Consider the following 22541-nt stretch of genomic DNA (forward strand, 5'->3'; position numbering starts at 1 on the left):
CCACATCGGCAATGCACTGCCTATCAACTCCAGCTCCAAGGGACCAGTGTCCTCTGCTGGCCTCCAACGGTACTACACCCAGAGGGCATCCACATACAGGCATACACATAAATAAAAAATATAGTAAAATATATGCAGCCAGGCAGTGGTGGTGCACCCTTTATCCCAGCACTCAGGAGGCAGGCACAGGTTAATTTCTGAGTTCAAGGCCAGCCTGTTCTACAAAACGAGTTCTTGAAAAAACAAAAACAAGATAGCTATGTATCTACATATGTCTATGTATATATTACATGCACTATTTCCAGAATAATTTGAAAAGGTATGAGCCCAGCTTTTATTTCTGAAAACATGTGGAGAGGACTTGAATGTCCTCTCAAGTTTGGAACTGTGTTGACAAAGCTTCGACTCTGGCGTCTGATCTTTGTAGGTTAATCTTCGGAAGAAAATGTTCTCCCGACACTGGCGAAGGCGCTAACCCTGACAAAGGTGACCACACAGCTCTGGAGTGAGGATTGGGAGAGCAGGTGGCATTAATCAATAGTGCTGAGGGGCTGCCACAGATAAAATGGCTTCCACGACACTAGCCAGCCCAGATCCTGGACCGTTGTTACCCACACGCTGGGTGGTCCTCCCCATCACTTTTCTCATCTCAATGTCACTTCTCAAAAAAGCCCCGGAGGGCCCCAGAGCATCTCTGCTACTCCTCCACTTCCCCAGTCTCCGCTCTCCCCCACTGCTGCACCCAGCACAAGAATGAACCACCCATGTGTAAAAGCAGGAAGTATTCCTTTGCTACATCTCTCCAGCAGGGTCCCTGCCTAGCTCGATCAGATGAAGACCTCTTCCCCAGTTCTGACCTTGCCCCTAAGCATGCTGGACTCCCACATCAGGAGCAATCTTGAATGGGCAGGGAAGTGGGGTCAGCCTGATTTGTAGGCCCTGCTATCCCATTTGGCCCTCGAACCCCAGCTAGCCCCAGCTAGCCCTTTCACGCAGAACCGAAAGCCAGTGTTTGTTGGCTGATGGACAGCAGACTCTGACTCATCCTGGAGTCTGGAAAACAGCTGACTGATGAGGTCATACAAGAGGCAGCTGAGGGTCCCACCCCACATTCCTCTGAAAAAAAAAAAAAAAAAAAAAAACCAAGTCTTTAGCTGAGAGCTTGCTATAGTCCTGTCCTTCCTCAGATCTATGCCAGCTCTTGGTCCCTGCCACACACACACACACACACACACACACACACACCCATACACACCTTACCCTCCCAGAAGCCAGACACACACACACACACACACACACACCCATACACACCTTACCCTTCCAGAAGCCAGACACACACACACACACACACACACACACACACACACCCATACACACCTTACCCTCCCAGAAGCCAGACACACACACACACACACCTTACCCTCCCAAAAGCCAGACACACAAACACACACACACCCATACACACCTTACCCTCCCAGAAGCCAGACACACACACACACACCCATACACACCTTACCCTCCCAGAAGCCAGATACACACACACACACACACACACACACACATACACACCTTACCCTCCCAGAAGCCAGATAAACACACACACACACACACACACACACACACACACCTCTTACCCTCCCAGAAAACAAAGCAACAAGGTCTAAAATAGGCTTTAATACAAAAGGGGGGCAGGGCCTGGAAAGCACTTAAATAAGGATGAGTGTCAGGAGCCAGCCACAGGGGGCGCAGGGAGTCTGCGCAGTGGGATGATGCAGACTGAGTTCCGAGCCTCTCTGATCCTCCACCATCGGCCAAGCCTGCGGGAATGAGGGTCCAGCTGAGGCAGACCCACACCACCCCCTCTCCTATTCCCATCTGGCCAGTGCCACCTTGCCCTCAGCCCCACCTCTCATCATATACCTGTGCTCCTGTCCCACTCCAGCCACCAGGAAATCCCCGGCACTGGAGAACTTGAGGCTGTTGATAAAACCAACCTGAGAGAGAGGGACACAGCAAGACATCAGAACATTCCTCACCACAGCTGCCCACATCAAGAGCCTGGCAAAAACCAGTCAAAGCCCTCCTGCCCTGGCTCCGAATAGGAGGCTGGGGCCATTCATTCCTTTCCCCCTGTGGCCTCAGCCTCCTATTCTGAGCCAGAAGTGGAGCACCAGCCTAGCGGGAGATGGATTAAGGAGACAGTACCTACCCATCAACTGTGTCAAGAGCTGCCTCGGACCTGTCTCCTGGCAGTGGGGTGTAAAAAACACCCCAGGACAGACATCCCAACCCAAGCTGTCACTAACACATCCTGCCACAATCCCACACGTCACCCCAATGTGGAGAATCTATTCCACACAACCCAGACCAGCTTCACAGACCCCACCCCGCTGCACATTTCCACCCTCGGCCCAGCTACTCTCAGCCTTGTACCTGGAAGCCAAGACAAGTCAGGGTGGAAGGGCAGGCGGGGACAGAGGAGAGAAAAGGAGTCCCTGCCAGTGTGTGACAGTAAGTGGCCTTGCTTGTGGGAAGAGCGAGAAAGAGCTCATTCCAGGTCCCCCGTAGTCTGGCATGCATTTACCACTTACCAGGGGGATGTCGAAAAGAGGGTCGAGCTGACGAAAGCCCTCTCCACACTGCCAAAGCCGCACGCAGGCATTGTGGGAGCCTTGGAGGGCAGAGGAGAGGGTCAGTGACTCCTATTCCAACTTGCCCTGTGTCCCCTCTCCCCCCACCTCACAGAGTCCCCTCACCTGTGGCCACAAGGTCTGTGTTGAGTAGGGCTGCCACCGACGAGACCCAGAAGGGCTGCTCCAGGCCTGGCTCCCCGTGCAGCCCATGAGCCTCACGCTGGAGGGCGAGTGGCCGTTTCTTGGAGAGACCCCACACAGCCACGGAGCTGGAGGTGAGGAAGATAAGTCTGAGTGAGGGGCCAGAGCAGGACAGAAGGCAAACCAGGGAGGTCCAAGCATATAGACCAGCTGAGGAGTGAGGACAGGGTCACTAATCCAAATGACCCCATGAGTTAAGTCCAGGCCTGCAGGCATGCTCATGGGCATTTTTTCTTTTTTAAGGTTTACTTATTTATTATGTATACAGTGTTCTGCCCACATGTATGCCTGCAAGCCAGAGGAGGGCACCAGATCTCACTCACTACAGATGGTTGTGAGCCACTATGTGGTTGCTGAGAATTGAACTCGGGTCCTCTAGAAAAGCAGCCAGTGCTCTCAACCTCTGAGCCATCTCTCCAGCCCCAGAAAGGTAACTCTTACCCATCGTCCGCACCGGACACCATGTGCTCCTCGTTGATTAGATGGATGCAGTCAATGGAACCCCTGGAGAGAGAGACTGTGAGGGACAAGGTCCAGCCCGCAGAGTCCCCACACACCACACCCGACTGCCTTACTGGTGGCCATAGAAGACAAGCTGGGATTCCTCTGGGATCTTCCACACACGCACAGTCCCATCCCGGCCCCCAGCTGTCACACAGCACTCTCGGCTCAGGGCATCCAATGCCGCCACGGCATCCTGGTGCCCGAAGCTGGAGGGAAGAACAGAGCGGGGGGGGGGGGGGGAGTCACGTGTGAACTCAGAACTACATGTGAACCCCTACCCGCATGCTGTCTGTCTGAGCACTTACAGAGTCTCCACGTATGAGTTATCCGCTACATTCCACACCTTCACAGAGCGGTCGTGGGAAGTGCTGTAGAGCTGGTGGGTACCTCTTCGGAAGGCCAGTCCCTAGAGTGAATGGGGAGGGGCAAAAGGGTCAGGACTAGAGCAAGGGAAACAAAGGGCAGGCCCAGAGAGGCTCTTCTGAAGCAAGTCACATGACACAGGAAGCCTGTTCCCCCAGAGCTCTGTGAGTACCGCAGTGTGTGGAGCCGGGAACATGCTTGCCTGTCCTCAAACAGCGGGACACTCCTCAGGCCCCTCCCTGGCCCCTGTATCAACTGGACCCGATGGCCTTCCTTCCCTCCCAATGTCTTCAGCACGCACGTCCTTCACACGCCACTCACTACCCAGAGAGGAGGTCCCCTGAAGATGAGCTGGGGCCCAGCACCAGGTGGGCCCACTCAGCAGGTGTCCACTAAATAAATACCCCCAGAGTCTCACCGATACTGCATCCCGGTGGCCTGTGAAGGTGTACAGGTGCTTGCAGCTCTGGGCCTCCCAAATTAGAATGAGCTTGCTACGGTCACCAGAGGCCTGTGGGAATGAGGGTAATAGCCACAAGCACACACTACACACCCAAACCACCACCCCCCCACCACCCCACCCCCGCCTACAGGACCAACCCAGTCTTACAAGGTACTTGCCATCAGAGGAGATGGCCATGCAGAGGATGTGGCTGCTGTGGCCTGAAGGCTGCCCCGGGGTCCCCTTCTTGGCTCGAGGAATCACATGCAGCTTCCGTCCACTCTCTACACTCCCTGATACCAGGAGAGGAAAGAGTTACTGGGATGGGGGATACTGCTGGCTGCTTGGCAACCTCCCTGACCCCGGTATGGAAGCAGCATGGACAAGGGATCGATCATGAAGGGAGCCCGGCACTTGAGTCAGAGGACCCAGTTCAGCTGCAATGAGCATCTGCACGAATCACTTCGGTCTCATCTGCCAAACGGGGGCACCAGTCCCCAGTGGCAGCCGTGACCCCCAAAGGAGGGAGAACGCAAGTGCCTTGGAGATTGAAGGTCCATGCTCAGTGGGGACCGCGTGCAATGTGCAGGGCCTGAATTCAATCCCCAGAACCCACTGGACCCCACGGGTTGTTCTCTGACATCTCTACATGTGAGCTGTGATGTGTGTGCACAGCACACACACATATACAATAAATAAAAGCATTACAAAAAAAAAAAAAAGAAAGAAAGAAAGAGGGGGCTGGAGAGATGGCTCAGCAGGTAAGAGCACTGGCTACTCTCCCAGAGGTCCTGAGTTCAATTCCCAGCACCCACGTGGCAGCTGACAACTGTCTGTAACTCCTGTTCTAGGAATCCAATACCTTCACATGGACATACATGTAGGCAAAGCACCAAAGTACATAAAATACAAAAAAAAAGAGGAGGAGGAAAAGGGAGGAGAGAGAGGGAGAGAGGGAGGAGAGAGGGAGGGAGGGAGGGAGGGAGGGGGAGGGAGGGGTAAGGTGCACTGGGACTACTGGCACGGTCCCTTCCTAGGATGAAGGTGGGAAGGTAAGAACTATGCTCGGGTGCGGAAGCCTGAAGGACTAAGATCCCATCCGGTCAGTGCGCAGCCTCAAACACCTTGTAGTCCAGCCGGCCTCAGTTCCTATGCTCGTGCACTGTGCAGAAAACTGAAGGGTCCTATTCAGTGTCCACCAGCACAACCGCCAACACAGCGTCCTGTCTTTGCCCCACGGAGCTCGGAGGCCTTACTGCTGGCTGGAGGCTTCCCCTGTCCCCACAAAGCCCCTTCCGGGGTGCACACCTGCCTCAGAAGCTCCATCATGGGGCTCCACACCACACACCCCCTCAAGGTCTCACTCACACTTAATGATGGTGCAGTCTTTGGCGGCGGAGAAGATGGCCAGGTCGTCGGGAGTGACAACCAAGCATGTGATCGGGAGCTGGTGGCCACGTAAAACTCGAATGTCGGTGGGAGCTGGGGCCTGGATCTGGGCAGACAGGGACTGGGTCACTCACTACAGCTGGAACCATGATGGCACTCCCCCACTGAGAACCATCCTTGCCCCTCCCTCCAGCCAGAAGGAAAACAGGACCCAAGGCTACAAGAATCAGACCCTTTCTTACCTAGCCATATCTGCCTGAGTGTGCACTGCATTTCACAGTGCAGCCTGAGTGGCCCGAAGCCATCTGCTTGCCAGCCCAGGTGAGTGCACTGACTCTGACCTTATACCAAGGTGCCCTGCACACTCACCTCCTTTGCCACCGACTTCTGTAACCTGCCTCTCTGCTCGAGCTACAAAGAGAGGGGGAAAGAGGGGTGAGGACCGGGGAGAAGGCCCAGCCTCCCACCACACTCACACCCTGCCCTCCATACTCACCACGTCCTCCTTCAAGCGTCCTGCCACCTGATCCTCCTCAAATTCACGAGCTTCGGCCTTCTCCTCCTCTGTACAGGACAGACCAGTCCATAGAATCCAAGGCTGAGATCCCCTTCCCTCCTCCCAACCCGTGCCTAGCCCTCTACCCCAGGCTGGGCCACGAGTGCCTAGCTTATAGGAAGCTCCCATGCCTCAGCAGAGGGAAGGGAAAGCTAGACAGTCCGTTCCTGACTTCATGTATCAGGCTGGCTTAGCTCCTCTCAGGTCTGATCTGTCCTAGCCACCCTCCACCAGGAAGCCAACATCAGCAGCACTTGCAGACAACCCACCAGATGGCTGGGGCTGCAACAGGGACAGCAGATAGGCTCTGGCAGAGACCCTGACCTGCATCTAGCCCCCCAGCTCACCTTGCTGCCTGAGCTGTTCAAGGTAGAGTTTGGCCAAGCGTAGCTTCTTCTCCTGTGCAGTCTCCTCTAGCTCCTCCTCCTCCTCTTCCTCTGTTTTCCTTGGAGCCAAGCTATGGGAAGAAGGGGCTGAGTCTAAGGGGCTGGCCCCATTCATCTGACCCCCCCCCAGCACTGGGCTTCCTCAATGCCAACCCGGCCCCTGCCAACCCCGTGGGCTAAGGACACATGTACAGAAAACCGAAGGATGTGGTGACTTGACCAACTGAAAGATCCCATTCAGTGTCCACCCAGCACAACATGAAAATGGCCAACTGCCCCCAAAATAGGCAAAAGATCTAGAGCAGACATTTCTCCAAAGACACACAATAAGCACACAAAATATATTTAACATCTTATATCTCAAAAGAGTTAAAACATACCAGATGTGGTAGTATGAGCCTTTAATCCCATCCCTCAGGAGGCAAAGGCAAATGGATCTCTGTAAATTTGAGGCCAGCTTGGTCTACACAGAGAGTCCCAGGACAGCAGGGCTACAAAATAAGTACCCACCTCAAAACCAAAACACCTCTCAGGAAAGTTATGACCAAGCCATGCCCCAGAGTCCTGACCTTCCTGAGTTTACCCAAACCAATCAGTTGGTTATTTAAGGGTCATCCAGGAAGCTAGGAAAGTGGCTGGGAGATGGGCTCAGCAGTACTGGCACTTGCTGCCAAATCTTATAAACTGGATTTAGCAATTCTGCCATTTTCTTTTTCTTTCTTTCTTTTCCCCCCCCCCCTTTTCTTTTCTTTTTGGTTTTCCAAGACATCATAGTTTCTCCATGTTGCCCTGGCTATCCTGGAACTTGCTCTGTAGACCAGGCTGGCCTCAAACTCAGAGTTCCATCTGCCTCTGCCTCCCAAATGGTAGGATTAAAGGTATGTGCCACCACATCCGGCACCATTTTTTGTTTAAAAAAAAAAAAATAGCTTTTGTAAGAAAAGGCATTTCAGCCCTGTTTTGTTTTTTTTTTTTTTTTTTTGCTTGTTTTGTTTTTCAAGTCAGGGTTTCTCTGTATTGCTTTGGAGCCTGTCCTGGAACTCTTTGAAACCAGGCTGGTCTCAAACTCACAGAGATCCACCTACCTCTGCCTCCCAGGTGCTGGGATTAAAGATGTGAGCCACCAACGCCCTGCACAGCCCTGAATTTTATGTTTATACATTTATTTTTATTTTTGCCCATGTTAGAGGATCAGTAAAAGAAAACTGAGTGATGCTTCTACAGTTAACATACTTCATAATACAACTTCTTAAAATACTTAAAAGTGGGCTGGAAAGAAGGCACATCAGTTAAGACTTCTCACCATTCTTGCAGAGAACCTGGGTTCAATCCCCAGCATCCACATTAGTGGCTCACAAGCACCTGTCACTGCAGTTCAGGGCATCTAATGCCCTCAGTCCTCCCTGAGCATCTATCTGCACACAGGTAGTACATACAAACTCATGTGTGTACACGGGTATACACACAAATAAAAACAAACAAAAGAAGAGTTTGGCAAAGGTTCTGGAGGCAGAAGCAGATGGAGGCAGAAGCAGGTTTGAGTCCAGCCTGATCTATATAGCTAGTTCCAGGAGAGCTACAAAGAAAGACCTTGTTTCAAAAGAGAACGTTTCTATGAGTAAGTCAAGGCAACACACATTCACTTTTACAAGCAGAATTGCTAGCCAGACCTGTAATCTCAGCACTCAGGGGGCAGAAACAGGTGGATCTAGGAGTTCAAGGCCAGCCTGCTGTACAGGGCCAGTTCTAGGACAAATGCTACACAGAGAAACCCTGATGTACAGGGAGGGGGACACAGGCTTGCTAAGTCCAGTTTATAAGATAGCAGGATTCCCTGGCCTGAGAACCTCCCTCCACCCCTAGGGAAGACACCCTGTGCCAATCCTTTGAAACATCATAGCCACCCCTATAACCTGCTGAAATAAGGGGAGTGTCCAAACTTCTCCCTCAATTATGTATGCACCCATCACCTGCCCTTCCAATCTTTTCTACCTTCCACCCCAGTATACTTCCACCTCAGATTTGTCTCTGATCCCTGAATGCTTTTCCTACCTCTCCATGACACTCTTCCTCATCTCTCCAAGCCCTATTTTGAAAAAGCTTCTCAGAACACATACCTGCAAAATACACACCTCTTTACAACACCCTCTCTCCACTTGGGGCCCACCTGTGTCCCCAACAGTGAAACAGTCCCTAATGTTAGAGTCAAGGGAAGGCTAGATATGTGTCAATAAACGCTGTGTCTTTAACTATTTAAGAAGCTAAAGCGTAGGCTCATTTGAGCGTAGGAGGCCAGGGCCACCTTGGGCAATACTCATCTCAAAAAGGAGTCCAAGGACACCAGTAATTGTGACACTGTCTGAAAATGGAATTAAGAAGCTGCAAATGTATTCTGCAACCTTCTCCCCTTGCTTCCCAATCCAGTCTTGTGCCAGCATCCTTGTCATGAAGCAAAAAAAAAAAAAAGGTCTCAAGTTCTCTCTCCCCGACAAGCATCCAGGGTCCTCCCCATATACACACCAGAGATAAAAGACATGTCACAGCCAGTTATCGGAGGAAATACCCACGATCTGTGAGCCAAAGGTAATCCGAGTTCTCACCCAGCTCTCTAACCGATCTCACTGCGTGAGCCTCAGTTTACCATTCCCCTCGATGAAAAAATGCTCACCTCTCGCTCTCAGAATCGCTGGAAATTTCTTCATTCATCTTGCCACCACCCTTGGATTTGCCTCTGTCCCGAGCAGAGTCGACCTGGAAATAATACGATCCTTTCTTGGTCAAGAGCCCGGGACTGAGAAAAGCAGTGGCCCCTGGCCCTGGTCAAGAGGGAGGCTTTCCAGGATTCAGTGGGTGGAAGAAAGAGGTCGAGGCTGGATCCAGATGGGGCCCTGAGCCAAGGGATGGGATCCCGGGATGGAATGATGGCTGTCCCAGTAGCGAGATCGGTGGCGCCCGAGGAAACGCCATGCTCACCTTTCGCCGCCGCTTGCCGGCCACCGCATCGGCCCCGGACCCGGGGGCCGGCTTTGCCCGCTTACGAGTTGCCATAGCGGTGGACATGCTCACCAAGCTGCTGCGGCGGCGGCTGCGGCTGCGGGAGAACTCACATGGCTGCTAAACCCGGCCGCATGGCAAGACCCCGAGCCCTGATAGGTCCCTGCGGCGCGGCGGGCCCCGCCTTCCGCAGCACCATTGGACCCCCCAGAAGACCCTGCCACTCCCCCAATCGTCCATTGGGCAGGCCAGTTGGCCACGCCCCTAAGAGCGCCTGTAAGCTCCCGCGCCAGGCTGGAGTAGGAAACAAGACTCTCTTCCTGTTTCCGGCCTGGGCCTGTGGCGCTTGCGCTCTACTGCCGCCCGACTTACTGGGAGGGGCGGGACCAGGACTTTCTTTGTGCTTGAGTCTCATGACCGCTTGGGGGAGCCAGAGGTATGGAGTTCTTCGTTCCCGAGAGTGATTTCTATTTTCCAGTCTGGGACCGCTACCAGGCTAACGTAGCCAGGCTCTAAAACACAGACACTGGAATCCAGGCAGCTCTGGAGAGAAGATGGTATCCAAACCCAGGGCCCATGCCACCGGGCAAATAGCGGATACATGCTGCATGCTACTAGTCAAAGCTCCATGAAGGGTGTGTCAGGCCCTGCGGTTTTGAAATGTGTCTAGATTAGTGTCCCCTCATCTGTGGGACTGGCCACCAACCTCGGCCTGTCCGTTCTCTGACTCACCCCACTATAAGCCAAATAACTGGAATTGTACACCACCCCTTACGATCTTTCCCCTGCTCTGGTGGTTGCTGGGAAATCCCTACCGTAATAAGACAAGCAGAAGGCTCCCAGAGGGTCACCAGGCAGGAGCCCAGACTTGGAACTTGCTTCTTGGAGGCGCAGTCAGCATTCCTGATACCAGTGTAGGACAGCCACCTCTTCCAGGGTCCTGTTTGTTTGGGGTGAGTGTCCTGGAATCCTCTGCAGGGCAGGGCAGGGCAGGGAAGTGTGTGTAAAAGTGGCTTCTTATCTCTGGCAGTTGAAGGCCACTTATCTGAAACCTTGGCTGGCACCCTGGAACTCCGGAGTGTTAGGAAGGGCTTCTAGACCTCAGTTCTAGAGAGGTAGATCTGGCTGCCTCTTAAAAGCTGCTTCTAGTGCCCTGCCCTCGCCCCCCACCCCACCCCAGACCCCCTCATCCCCACCCTTCGTAGGTCAGGTGATTCAACTCAGCAGCCTTACCAGATCCATGCTTAGTGACAGGAGGAGGAAATATTCGGAAAAGATGATGCCAACAAGTGGGAGGGGCTTGTGTTCTTTCACTTTTCCTATTAATCAGGGCACGGTGCTGGAGAGGATAAGGAACCAACTTCTTCCTAGCCCCGGGTGGGCTGACTGGACAGGCTCTAACCTTGGCACTTGCAGCTTGGGGAGGGGGCGAATGTGAGGTACAGAGTGCAGTTCTAGAAATGGGGATTTGTGTAGCAAGAATGAGGAGGAGGCCAGCCCCCTGAAAGGCAATCATGAACACTCCTACCCCTCACCCCAGGATAGCCATGGCTCCAAAACGCAAGTCTTCAGTGCAAACTGAGGGCTCCAAGAAGAGTCGGGAGGGGACAGGAGAGGAGAACAGTTTCCGATCCACCGCCGAGGCTCTCAGAGCAGCCCCTGCAGGTCAGCGCATCATCCGTGTGGACCCCGTATGTCCACTCAGCCGCAACCCCAGAACTCAGGTGAGCTGCACCCATGCTTAATCCACAACTTTCTGCTTGCGGGGGTTGGGGGGAGGGTTCTCTGTTCTAGCCTAGGAGTTCAAGGTCTCTAAGGAAGCCAGGGGCTGCTTACACGTCTTCTTAAGACCACCGACGTGGTCTGTATTCTGTGAGGTCGGTGAGTGTCATGTCTGACCATCAGACGCTATGGTGTTGCCTCTTGTGTCACACTCAAGGAAGGGGTCTGACTCACCTTCCCCAGGACTAACCAGTCTTCCCTCAGTCTCACCCCTCAGGGCAGACCCGGGTGTCTTTCAGTCGCGTCCCTTCCAAATTCCCAGTCGCACAGCAGGGCTTAGTCACATCCAGCCACACTGTGTCCCCAAGGGCAAAGCCATTATACCAAGTGCAAGAATAGGACCCTTTTTGCTGTCCCCTGGTTCCCACACCCAGTCCATGCCCAGCTGAGCTGCCTCCTGGCCTCACCCCACACAGGTCCACGAGGACTATGACTGTACCTTGAACCAGACCAACATCGGCAACAACAATAATAAGTTCTACATCATCCAGCTGCTGGAGGAGGACGGCCACTTCTTCTGCTGGAATCGCTGGGGCCGGGTGGTAAGTGACCCACCCATCGCCAGTGTGCCTCCACCCACTCCCCCGCCTCAGCACACACTTCCAGAGTCCCCAGCAGGCCGCTGTGGCCGACCGCCTCACTTCACCTTCAGCTGTTCGCAGGCAACCAGCCTAGCCCAGCCAGCAAACATTTCTGATGGGCACACCCCTGAAAGTTGTCACTTGCAGGGAGAGGAGGGCCAGGCCAAGATGAATCCCTTCACCTGCCTGGAAGAAGCAAAGAAGGACTTTGAGAAGAAATTTCGGGAGAAGACGAAAAACAAATGGGAGGAGCGGGGCCACTTTGTGGCTCATCCCAACAAGTACACGCTGATCGAAGTGCAGGGAGAAGCTGAGACCCAAGAGGCCGCAGTGAAGGTGAAGACTGGGGCAGTAGGGGACAGAGGGACAGAGGGACGAGGGACAGAGGGACGGGACTGCATACCTGGCAGTCTGCCCGCAGGCACTGGCCTCCCTCTCTGGCCCTGGCCTGGGCCCTTTCGAATGCCCTGCCCGGCTCCCTGTGTGGGCGCCTTGTCCTGCCAGCTGCTCCTGCCCATTCAGGCTTTTTCCTCCGCAGGTGGACGGAGGCCCAGTGAGGACTGTGGTTAAGCCCTGCTCGCTAGACCCTGCCACTCAGAAGCTCATCACCAACATCTTCAGCAAAGAGATGTTCAAGAACGCGATGACCCTCATGAACCTGGGTGAAGAGGGGCTCTGAGCAGAGTGGCAGGGCCCCGATATCAGGGGATACAGGGCTAAGACGATATCTCTTCATCACCCAGATGTGAAGAAGATGCCCTTGGGAAAGCTGAGCAAGCAGCAGATTGCACGGGGCTTTGATGCCTTGGAAGCTCTAGAGGAGGCCATAAAACACCCCACAGGTGGTGGCCAGAGCCTAGAGGAGCTGTCCTCCAGCTTCTACACCATCATCCCACACAGCTTCGGCCGCAGCCGGCCCCCGCCCATCAACTCCCCTGAGATTCTTCAGGCCAAGAAGGACATGCTGCTGGTGAGGGCTGGCAGGCCTCGAGGGTACCAGGCAGACTGGGCGGAGAGGAGAGGAGCAGATGGTCATGGGGCCCAGGTTGCAAGGGGCAGGCCGAGGGCCAAGAGAGGAGGAAGTCAGACAGAGATGGGGAGGGGACTGATGGGTGGGGTGTCTGTCACGTGGGGGGGGGGTAGAAGAGGAACTCCGCAGCTCCTGTGCCCATTATCTCAGGTGTTAGCAGACATCGAGCTGGCCCAGACCTTGCAGGCAGCCCCTGGGAAGGAGGAGAAATTGGAAGAAGTGCCACACCCACTGGACCGAGACTACCAGCTCCTCAGGTGCCAGCTTCAACTGCTGGACAGTGAGGGGCCCGAGTACAAGGTGAGCCCTGCCCGCCTGCCCTTGAGGTGCCTGGGGAGCCCTGGCTCTCAGCATTCTCTCCCTCGTGTCCGGACCTACGGAGGGCTTTGGAGAACCACAGGGAGATAGTCCCTGGGTCTCCCAGCCTTGGTCACCGGGCTCTGTTCTCCACAGGCAATTCAGACCTACCTGGAACAGACTAGCAACAACTACAGATGCCCTGCTCTACAACACGTTTGGAAAGTGAACAGAGAAGGGGAGGTGAGGGTATTCAGCCCCTATATCACCACCCTGTCCCTTGGGGGGTAATATTTACTTACTGCCTCTTGCTAAGCTGGCTCAGCAACTCTGACCAGTTTCCACAAGGCCAGCATCCTGTGGGGCCCTAGGCTTTGGTCACGCTATCCAAGAAGAGGGAGGGACGCGTGAACCTTCAGGTGGCATGGCATTACCATTTCCTACCTCTACCCCACTCAGAAAGACAGGTTCCAGGCCCACTCCAAACTGAGCAACCGGAGGCTGCTGTGGCATGGCACCAATGTGGCCGTGGTGGCTGCTATCCTCACCAGTGGGCTCCGAATCATGCCGCACTCTGGTGGCCGTGTTGGCAAGGGTATCTATTTTGCCTCAGAGAACAGCAAGTCAGCTGGCTATGGTGAGGTGCCCCTGGGTCATGACCTGGGTTGGGGTGGAGGCACCAAGATGGACTGGGCCCCGTGCTGGGTGATGAATCCTAAAAGTATCACTAACCAGAGCACATGGTGAGGTCCCTAGGGCTCAAGGACAGAGAAGTGCCTGGCAGTCGGGGACATGTCATTGGGGAAGAGGGGAGGCAGAAAGGACTCTGAGCAGGAGAGGGGAGAAAGCTGTGTGGGTCAGGCCTTGCCAGCGTCTTCTGTGTGGAGGGAGAGGCAGGGACATGGGACCAGAAAGTCACAGAGGTGGATGCACACACTGCAGAATCTTAGTGTCTGCAGCAATGGAGAGAGGATGGCGGAGGAATGGAGGGTGGGCTCTCTCTCTCTCTCTCTCTCTCTCTCTCTCTCTCTCTCTCTCTCCCTACCCCCACCCCTAGGCCCTGGCCCCAGGGCTACAGAAATGATTTGAGAGACTCCATGAGCAGGGTGTGTGAGGCAGAAGTATGGTAGCATGTGGCATCTCCAGTGGCTTCCAAACTCATGGTCAGGGTGTCCTCACTTTAGGGACTGAGCACATTGGAAGCCGCTGTCACCCGCCAGTCCAGGAAAGCAAGGTTTTAACCAAGAACAAATGGGCTGAAGTTCTCGGTGGACAAAGAAGCCCACCAAGAGGACAGAGGACCCCAAGAAAGCCTGGCTGTGGTTGGGGGGGGTTGCTCAGAAGACCTAGCAAGAGTCCATAAGGAATGCCAATGACAAAGCAGCAAACAAAGCTCACCAGGGAGAGGTGCCCCTCCCTTCCCAGCCTCCAGGCTGGGACACCTTCACTGATTCTTTAGCTGAGAGCCTGTGGGAGGTGGGGGAAGGGGGGGGGAAGGGAAGCGGGAGAGAGCAGGCCAGGATGAGGGATGCTGGCAGACAGCAAGTGCTTCTCCCCAGACTGCAAAACTGGTGGAGACCATATTGTCACTGCAGGAGGGAGTTGAGCAGGGGTCTGAACTGCTTCCTCCTGCCACTGAGCCTCTGTGTCCTCTAGTTACTGCCATGCGTTGTGGGGAGCACCAGGTAGGCTACATGTTCCTGGGCGAGGTGGCCCTGGGCAAAGAGCACCACATCACCATCGATGACCCCAGCTTGAAGAGTCCACCCCCTGGTTTTGATAGTGTCATCGCCCGAGGTCAAACAGAACCTGGTGAGCCCCAGATACCTGGCAGGTCTGTAGATAAAAGTGGGGTTGACATAAGGGACTGGGGGCATTTTCAGAAAGAAGACTACTCGGGGAGTAGAGTACACAAAAGCATGCAGTCTTCCTGGAAGGGCTGATTGTCTGTGTCGTCCAACAAACACCCACCGAGTCAACAAATCCCTCCAGGGTGTCTAAGAGGGATGGAAAAATATCATGCCGTTTGCTGGGGCTTTCCCCGGGGGGGGGGGGCAGCGGGCGTGGGGTGGGGAGATAAGGTGGCATTCCCCACAGCAAGTGTCAAGTCACTGGGAGCAAGACGTAGGTAGCACTGGGCACCAGTGAGCCCTTGATTCTCCATGCCTTACAGATCCCACCCACGACATTACACTAGAACTGGATGGGCAGCAGGTAGTGGTGCCTCAAGGCCGACCTGTGCCATGCCCATCGTTCAAAAGTTCCTGCTTCAGCCAGAGTGAGTACCTCATATACAAGGAGAGCCAGTGCCACCTGCGCTACCTGCTGGAGATTCACCTCTGAACTGCTTGCCCTCCCCAAGGTCCTGCTAGCCGGGGCCATGGTCTTAATCTTCATGCTCCTCTCTCTGGCTTCCATACTTCCATTGGCTTCTCAAGAATATAATGCATGCCAGGCACACTGGCACACACCTATAGCCTTATCTACTCAGGAGCCAGAGCCAAGAAAAGCACTACCCTGGGACTTGGAGACCAGCTTGCGTTACATAGTAAGACAAGTATAAAGAAGTGACAATCTGAGGCAAAGCCAATTAACAATGTCCCGAAGCAGGCAATGGTGATTCATGCCTGCAATCCCAGTACTTGGGAGGCTGAGGCAGGGGAATCACTGTAGATCCAAGATCAGCCTGGGCTAAACAGTGAATTCCAGGCTAGCCTGAGCTACAGAGTGTGACCCTGCCTCAAAAATACGAAAGGCAATGTTCTGGTCAGTGATGGGCTGCACATACTAAGATTGGATAACCTAATGACGCTGTTGTCATCTCAGTCTGTGTAAACAGGCTACACACAACAACAAAATCACCTAGTGGCACATTTGCATCACCGGGATGAAATAAAGATGACTGTGCACCGTCATTATCTATAGTCACTATGCTGTGTAATAGATTCTTGAGCCCATCTCTCCTGTCTGACTGAATTCTGTATACACTTCTTTCTAAGCCCCTTTGTTCTTTACAAGTTCAATTTTTATACAATTTATTTATTTTTATTTTATGTGCATTGGTGTTTTGCCTGCATACATGTCCACGTGAGGGGGTCAGATTCCCTGGAACAGGTCTTCCAGACAACAGTGAGCCGCCATGTGGGTGCTGGGAATTGAACTCTAGTCCTCTGGAAGAGTCACCAGTGCCCTTAAATGCTGAGCCATCTCTCCAGCCCAAGTTCAACGTTATTAAGCTCCACATAACAAGAGACATCTTGTGGTATTTATCTTTCTGCACCTGGCTATTGTAACATAGTACATAGCATAATGTAACATAATGTCCTGCGTGTTCTCTCATGCTGGATCAAACACCAGCATTTTCTTCTCTTTTTTTAAGGCTGAATAGTATTCTGCTATATGTTCACAGCACAGTTTCTTTGCCTATTCACTCATCACGGGATACTCAGGGTGATTTGTATCTTGGCTATTGTGAACAATGCTGGGGGGGGGGGGAATCAACCTACTGGTCATTTCCTTTGGAGTAGTGAGATTACTGGATCCATCTCTCCTCTTCTTGCCAGCCGCCCCCCCCATCTCAAAGGGTGATTCCTAGTACCATGACTGTGGCCCGAGAACCTTGCCTCCTACAGGGATATTTAAAGGGGCACAGGCTAAAATGGGTTGGATCCCATCCCTAACCTGAGTTCATGCACTCTGCCAACTGAGTTACATCTCCAGCCAATTTGGGGGTTTTCTTATGTTTTATTATTGTTTTGTGGTCGGGGACTGAACAGGGCCTTGGGCACATTAAGGGAAGTGTTATAACACTGAGCTACATTGCAGCCTCTCAGGCATGTTCAGCATGAGCAGCTAGCTTCAGCTTGTTCTATGGAACAGTGGCCACAGGCTTCCATTCTCTCCATGGTGGTCCTACACATGGCAGCTCCAACTCAACACCAAGAAGTGTGTGCTCACCTGAGCCACACCCACTCCTACCGGTAGCACCTATCTCTTTTAGTACCTGAGCATCCAAAGAGGAGCCTCACCACCAACTCAGAAACGGCCATTTGGAAACCCACCTGATTCTGTGTCCTTAGCTTAAACACTGTCATGTAACCCAAGCATCCCTGTGTGTCTCACATCTGGACATTATAAACGAGCTGAGTCTGGTTCAGAGGGGCACAGCTTAGCATTCCTCAAAGATTGACGGCTGCCATCTGGATATCTCTGTCCTAGCCTGGAGTTCAAGTACCAGAAAGCAAGGTCAGGGTCCTGTCTATGGAGTGCATGTTACTTTCTGTCACATCTCTTTTAATTGGGAAAATATTCCTCAACCATTTTTCCTTTCATAACTTTAACCAGTGTGAAGTTTGGCAACTTGAGTTTGATCCCCAGAACCCACATAAAGGTGGATCGCTTCCACAGGCATGCCACCACCCCAACCCCCCCCAACAATAATAATAATAAAATAAAATGGAAGGCCTTCCTGACCCTCTCCTCGATCCCACTCATCTGCTGGAGTGTGCCCACTGCATTCATTCAGCTTTGGATTGTCGTACTTGCCTTCCTCTGCAGATTCACACAGGCTTATACACTCACTACAAAGAATTCTATGTCTTTTTTAAATACAGGGTCTCACTTTGTAGCCATTATGTAGATCAGGCAGGCCTTGAACTCACAGAGATCTCCTGCCTCTGCCTCCTGAGTGCTGGGATTAAAGGCATGTGTCATCATGCCTGACACCTAATTTTTTTTTCATCAAGTACAGTGATTTGGGAGGGAGAATGTACTCACCAACCCACCACAGTCCACACCCTTTCACTGTCCTCTCTAGACTCCTTTCCTCGTTTGCTGGTCTCATGGACCCTGCTGAGCTCTGCCTGGGCTGTGGAGGTCCAAGAGGTTGCCCCACACTTGCAGGCCTGGCAGGGCAGAGAGCAGAGGAGTGAGAAGTTGGCTTTTCCCCACCCTCTGAATGAAAACCTCAAAGACTGGACTTCACTCCCTAGGGGCAAGCGCCACCTACAAGCTGTGTCTGAGTATGGAAGAGTACGGAAAGGGATGTCAGTGTGGAGCCAGCTCTAGGAAGCAGGTGACCAGAGCCCCAGCTGGATGCTTTGAGCACATGCCTCCCCTCTCTGGGCCCCCGCCCTCCTCATCTGAGTGATGGAAAATTTGACCTATCAATTCCATCATGGGATGAGTCACAGCGAGAGGCTGGAGCCTGATTTCTAGAGCTGAAGTGATGCTGACCTTGTTCTTATGACGACCTTGGAGGCATCGGTCCAAGCAAGAGGCAGACAAGAGCCCAGAGCTTCCATCCCAGTAAAAGGGGAGGCTCCAAATAACCATGTACATATATATGGAGCAGAGTATCAGGAAAGTGCCTGCAAAAGCACTAAAGCAGGGTAAAAGGATAATGCAAGCCCAAGCTGGAGTGCTTTTAGAAGAGACTGTGAAGGCTGCTCTTGTGAGCAGAAAACCAAAGTAAATAGATGACAGAACAAAAAAAATTGACAAGGGGAGCTGGAGAGATGGATTAGTGGTTAAAAGAACTGGCTGCTTTTCCAGAGGACCTGGGTTCAATTCCCTACACCCACATGGCTGCTCACAATTATCTGTAACTCCAGTCCCAGGGGATCTGACACCCTCACAGCAATGCACATGAAATAAAATTAAATAATTTTTTTTTTAAGAGTTAGACCTGGCAGCATATCCCTTGGATCCCAGCACTCAGGGGATGAATGCAATAGGACTAGAAACTTAAGGTCATCCTTAGCACATCAGGCCAGCCTAGACTATCTTAGATGCTGCCTCAAAAATAATAAACACACAAATAAACCATAAAAAAAGGCAAGAAGTGGGATGTGGGCAAGGAGAGGGGACAGCAACACAAAGATCCCGGAGAGCAGTTTGCCAGGTGAGCGCAAACAGCAAATGACTACTGTGCCTGGGAGCGTGATGGGCAAGGAGGAGGAGAGGTGGTGGGAAGTGAGCAGAAGACAGCTAGCCAAGGCCACCTCTATACAGTGGAGCTCAGATTGGTGATGGATAGCTCGGGGGGGGGGGGAACAGGTTTCATGATGCCACCTGATTTATTTTGTTTAAAGATTTATTTATTAACTATACAGTGTTCTGCCTGCATGCCAGAAAGGGGCACCAGATCTCATTATGATTGTTTGTGGGCCACCATGTGATTGCTGGGAATTGAACTCAGGACCTCTGGAAGAGCAGCCAGTGCTCTTAGTTTCTGAGCCATCTCTCCAGCCCCTGATTTATTTTTTAAGAGTCCCTTTTAAGACAGTGCTAAGAGTGGACTGTCGCGAACAAGTTGGAACAATCTAGTCAGCAAGATAGGAATTACATTAGATAACGGAAGACTCCAGGAACTAGATATAGAGAAAGAACAGAAACTATCAAACAGGAAAGGAGGTGGTGAGGCAACCCAGAGGTGAGCGACAGCAAGGAAGCCATCGCCACCCACCGCCTGGAGGCTGGAGGGATAAAGGGAGGAGACGGTGATGGGGCCAGGTTCGTACTGCAAGAACAAGACCAAAGGAGAGGCTCCATGAGTGAAGTCAGAGGTACAGGGTGAAAAGGTGTCTTCCACAGAGGCTGCAGAGGCCCAGGCTAAGCACCTGGCTTCCTGCTACCACCCACTCTCCAGTTTTCTGCTGAGTTAACTTCCATGTCCTGAATATTCCTCCAGAGAAGACTGGGAAGGAACCTAAGGGCAAATCAGATAAGCAGCCTGAGATGCAGGAGCAAAGGCGGAAGGCGGGCCAGTTAGGAGGGAGCTCTGGTGCTCTGATGGGCAGCAGCAGGAATGGCAGGGAGGAGACGGTGGTAAGAAATAAGTGGATTCCCAGGATCTTGATGGATTAGATTGGGTGGAGCAGAATAGAAAGCTAGAAAGATAGGAAGTTCTATCATGACAAGCAATTTGCCAAGAAGATTTTGCAAGGGGCCAGTTGGGGAACAGTCAAGAGTCCTGGTTCTGTTCAGGACACAAGATGTCTGAGATCCTCATTAATCAAAGTCCTAGGGAGACTCAAGTTTGGGTCAAGGGAGAAGGCATTTCAGACACCTAATAGGTGTCTAGGTAGGTTTTTGCCACGGGGCTGGGTGATTGTAACCTGAGCATGTGCCCCTGGAGTTGCAGGGCTTTCCTAGAGCCTTCTATGGGGTGAAGGGGGGCGGGGCTGGGGGAGGGTTGTGTGTGCTATGAACGCTACATACTGACTGGCCAGGACTGAGGGTTTTGTGTTCGTTTGATTTGTTTGTTTTTCGCGGCAAGATTTCTCTGTGAAACAGCCCAGGCTGTCCTGGAACTTGCTTTGTAGACCAGGCTGACCTCGAACTCACAGGGATCTCCCTGCCTCTGCCTCCCCAAGTGCTATTAAAGGCAAGGCGTGCACCACCACCACTGGCTGGACTGAGTTTTATGTGGAGACCTTGTTTATTCAAGCTGCATTCTGAGCCTGGGAAGGTATAGTTTCCCAGTGCTTAGGCAGGGCGCTTTCTAGAAGAGAGCTGTTGCCAGCATGAAAGTACAAGACCAACCAAGCATCCTATCCGTTTCCAGCTAAGGCCTCCTCACATTTACTCCACAAGGTGAGGTGCCAAGGTAACACTGGCTGAGCACCCACTCTGTGCCATTAAAAGTTTTCCCAACAGATTCCTCGAGAAAAGCACTGCCTAACCTAACTATCCCCACGGTCCCTCAGTCCATCCGTGCCCCATGTCACACGCGCAAGGCAGGGAAGGGTCTAGGCTCAGTAAGCTGTACCCTTGGCAGTTTCACAGAAGAGCCTCTAGTCTCCAGCTGGCAGCTGCTAGGACCAGGGGGCTGGCACGGGGCCCTACCCCTCCCTTACTAGCTGCGTGTGTCTCCAAAGGGCAGCATCAGAGTGACAGTCAGTACCATCTCCACAGAGGCTGTGTTGCTGGAGCTGGGCTAGGGCAGGGGGAGAAAGCCGAGCCAGCCAGGCTCAGCCTTGCATCCATCCATTGGGCCCACCAAACCCCAGAAGAAGATGGCAGCCTGGGCGTCGGAGTCACCTCCTGGGCAGCCTACGAGGTGAGGGGCCCTGAAGAGCATGGGACAGGTTATGGGAATCCTGGAGCTGGAGGCTCCATTTCTCTCTCCCCATAGCAGCCCCAGAGAAGCCTGAACGCTCAGATAGATGGCTAACCACACGGGGATAAGCGCCACCGAACTCGCGGGCTCGGTGGGGTTGATCCTGGCGGTTCTCGTAGAGGTGGGGGCCGTGCTGGGCAACGGCACGCTGCTCGTGGTGGTGCTGCGCACGCCCGGGCTGCAAGATGCCTTCTATCTGGCGCACCTGTGCGTTGTGGACCTGCTGGCAGCCGCCTCCATCATGCCCATGGGCCTGCTGGCCGGGCCGCCGGGGCTGGGTAGTGTGCCCCTGGACCCCTCATCGTGCCGGGCGGCACGCTTCCTCTCGGCGGCTCTGCTCCCCGCCTGCACTCTCGGCGTGGCCGCGCTCGGCCTGGCGCGCTACCGTCTCATAGTGCATCCTCTGCGGCCAGGCGCGCGCCCGGCGCCGGCGCTGGTGCTCACCGCGGTGTGGGCGGCGGCAGCGCTCCTGGGTGCGCTCTCCTTACTCGGGCCACCGCCCGCGCCACCTCCGGCTCCGGCTCGCTGTTCCGTTCTGGCCGGGGGGCTCGGACCCTTCCGGCCGCTCTGGGCGCTGTTGGCCTTCGCGCTGCCCGCCCTCCTGCTGCTGGCCGCCTACGGTAGCATCTTCCTGGTGGCGCGGCGCGCCGCTCTCCGGCCCCCACGAGGGACCCGGCTCCGCTCCGACTCTCTGGACAGCCGCCTCTCCTTCTTGCCATCCCTCCGGCCACGTCTACCCGGGGGCAAGGCGGCCCTGGCCCCAGCCCTGGCCGTGGGCCAGTTTGCAGCCTGCTGGCTGCCTTATGGCTGCGCGTGCTTGGCGCCTGCGGCGCGCGCTGCAGCAGCCGAGGCGGCTGTCACCTGGGTAGCCTACTCCGCCTTTGCGGCTCACCCCTTCCTCTATGGCCTGCTGCAGCGCCCGGTGCGCTTGGCGCTGGGCCGCCTCACTCGCCAGGCACTGCCTCGGCTCCCTAAAGTCTGCATGCAGCAGGCCTGGAACCCACGGACACTCCTTCAGCGCCTCCAGAGACTTCACAAGGACCCTGCCCTAGGCCCTTCCGAGGGACCAGAACAGACCCCAGAATTGGCAGGACAGAGCTCGAATGTGTCAAGAGGCCACCTGAGAGATTTCTCCTGAGCTGGAGAAAGGAAGGTGGGATCAGAGGGGCACATCTAGCCCCCTGCTAGGTTTGGCAGGTACTCTGCCCCGACACCCGGCTCTGAAACGGGAGAGGATGGTGCTTAGTAAGAACCTGATTCT

At 53.8% G+C, this 22541-nt stretch overlaps 3 protein-coding genes across 3 annotated transcripts; 2 read left to right on the plus strand and 1 right to left on the minus strand.

Moving 5' to 3' along the window:
* Positions 1-1659: 1659 nt before the first annotated feature.
* On the minus strand, positions 1660-9589 carry Rrp9 (ribosomal RNA processing 9, U3 small nucleolar RNA binding protein). Its single transcript, XM_051205358.1, has 15 exons — positions 9448-9589; positions 9143-9225; positions 6436-6545; positions 6029-6096; positions 5902-5943; positions 5512-5638; positions 4312-4436; positions 4120-4212; positions 3644-3744; positions 3410-3544; positions 3276-3338; positions 2757-2902; positions 2592-2671; positions 1921-1994; positions 1660-1817 (listed from the first exon to the last, which is right to left on the minus strand). Exons 1-15 carry the CDS (start codon positions 9532-9534, stop codon positions 1724-1726), a joined length of 1428 nt encoding a protein of 475 aa, XP_051061315.1. The 5' UTR covers positions 9535-9589; the 3' UTR covers positions 1660-1723.
* Positions 9590-10106: 517 nt separating this feature from the next.
* Parp3 (poly(ADP-ribose) polymerase family member 3) lies at positions 10107-16211 on the plus strand. The gene is made up of 11 exons (XM_051205344.1): positions 10107-10421; positions 11009-11192; positions 11667-11792; positions 11979-12167; positions 12370-12493; positions 12575-12801; positions 13012-13161; positions 13315-13401; positions 13618-13795; positions 14815-14970; positions 15332-16211. The coding sequence occupies exons 2-11, from the start codon at positions 11016-11018 to the stop codon at positions 15499-15501; spliced, it is 1584 nt and encodes a 527-aa protein (XP_051061301.1). The 5' UTR covers positions 10107-10421; positions 11009-11015; the 3' UTR covers positions 15502-16211.
* A 5115-nt stretch (positions 16212-21326) lies between these two features.
* On the plus strand, positions 21327-22456 carry Gpr62 (G protein-coupled receptor 62). Its single transcript, XM_051205429.1, has one exon. It carries the CDS (start codon positions 21327-21329, stop codon positions 22416-22418), a length of 1092 nt encoding a protein of 363 aa, XP_051061386.1. The 3' UTR covers positions 22419-22456.
* The last annotated feature ends 85 nt before the right edge of the window (positions 22457-22541 follow it).

Source organism: Phodopus roborovskii, unplaced genomic scaffold (genome assembly GCF_943737965.1).
Source record: "Phodopus roborovskii unplaced genomic scaffold, PHOROB, whole genome shotgun sequence".
In the NCBI taxonomy this organism is placed as follows: Eukaryota; Metazoa; Chordata; class Mammalia; order Rodentia; family Cricetidae; genus Phodopus; species Phodopus roborovskii.

Coding starts and splice junctions, on each gene's coding strand:
- Rrp9 (XM_051205358.1), bottom strand. CDS start 9,534: ATGTCCACCGCTATGGCAACTCGTAAGCGGGCAAAGCCGGCCCCCGGG. Junction 1,995..2,591: donor CTCTTTTCGACATCCCCCTG/GTAAGTGGTAAA, acceptor CCTCTCTCTCAG/GTTGGTTTTATCAACAGCCT. Junction 1,818..1,920: donor GGAGTGGGACAGGAGCACAG/GTATATGATGAG, acceptor TCATTCCCGCAG/GCTTGGCCGATGGTGGAGGA.
- Parp3 (XM_051205344.1), top strand. CDS start 11,016: ATGGCTCCAAAACGCAAGTCTTCAGTGCAAACTGAGGGCTCCAAGAAG. Junction 12,494..12,574: donor GATGACCCTCATGAACCTGG/GTGAAGAGGGGC, acceptor TTCATCACCCAG/ATGTGAAGAAGATGCCCTTG. Junction 13,796..14,814: donor CAGCAAGTCAGCTGGCTATG/GTGAGGTGCCCC, acceptor TGTGTCCTCTAG/TTACTGCCATGCGTTGTGGG.
- Gpr62 (XM_051205429.1), top strand. CDS start 21,327: ATGGCTAACCACACGGGGATAAGCGCCACCGAACTCGCGGGCTCGGTG.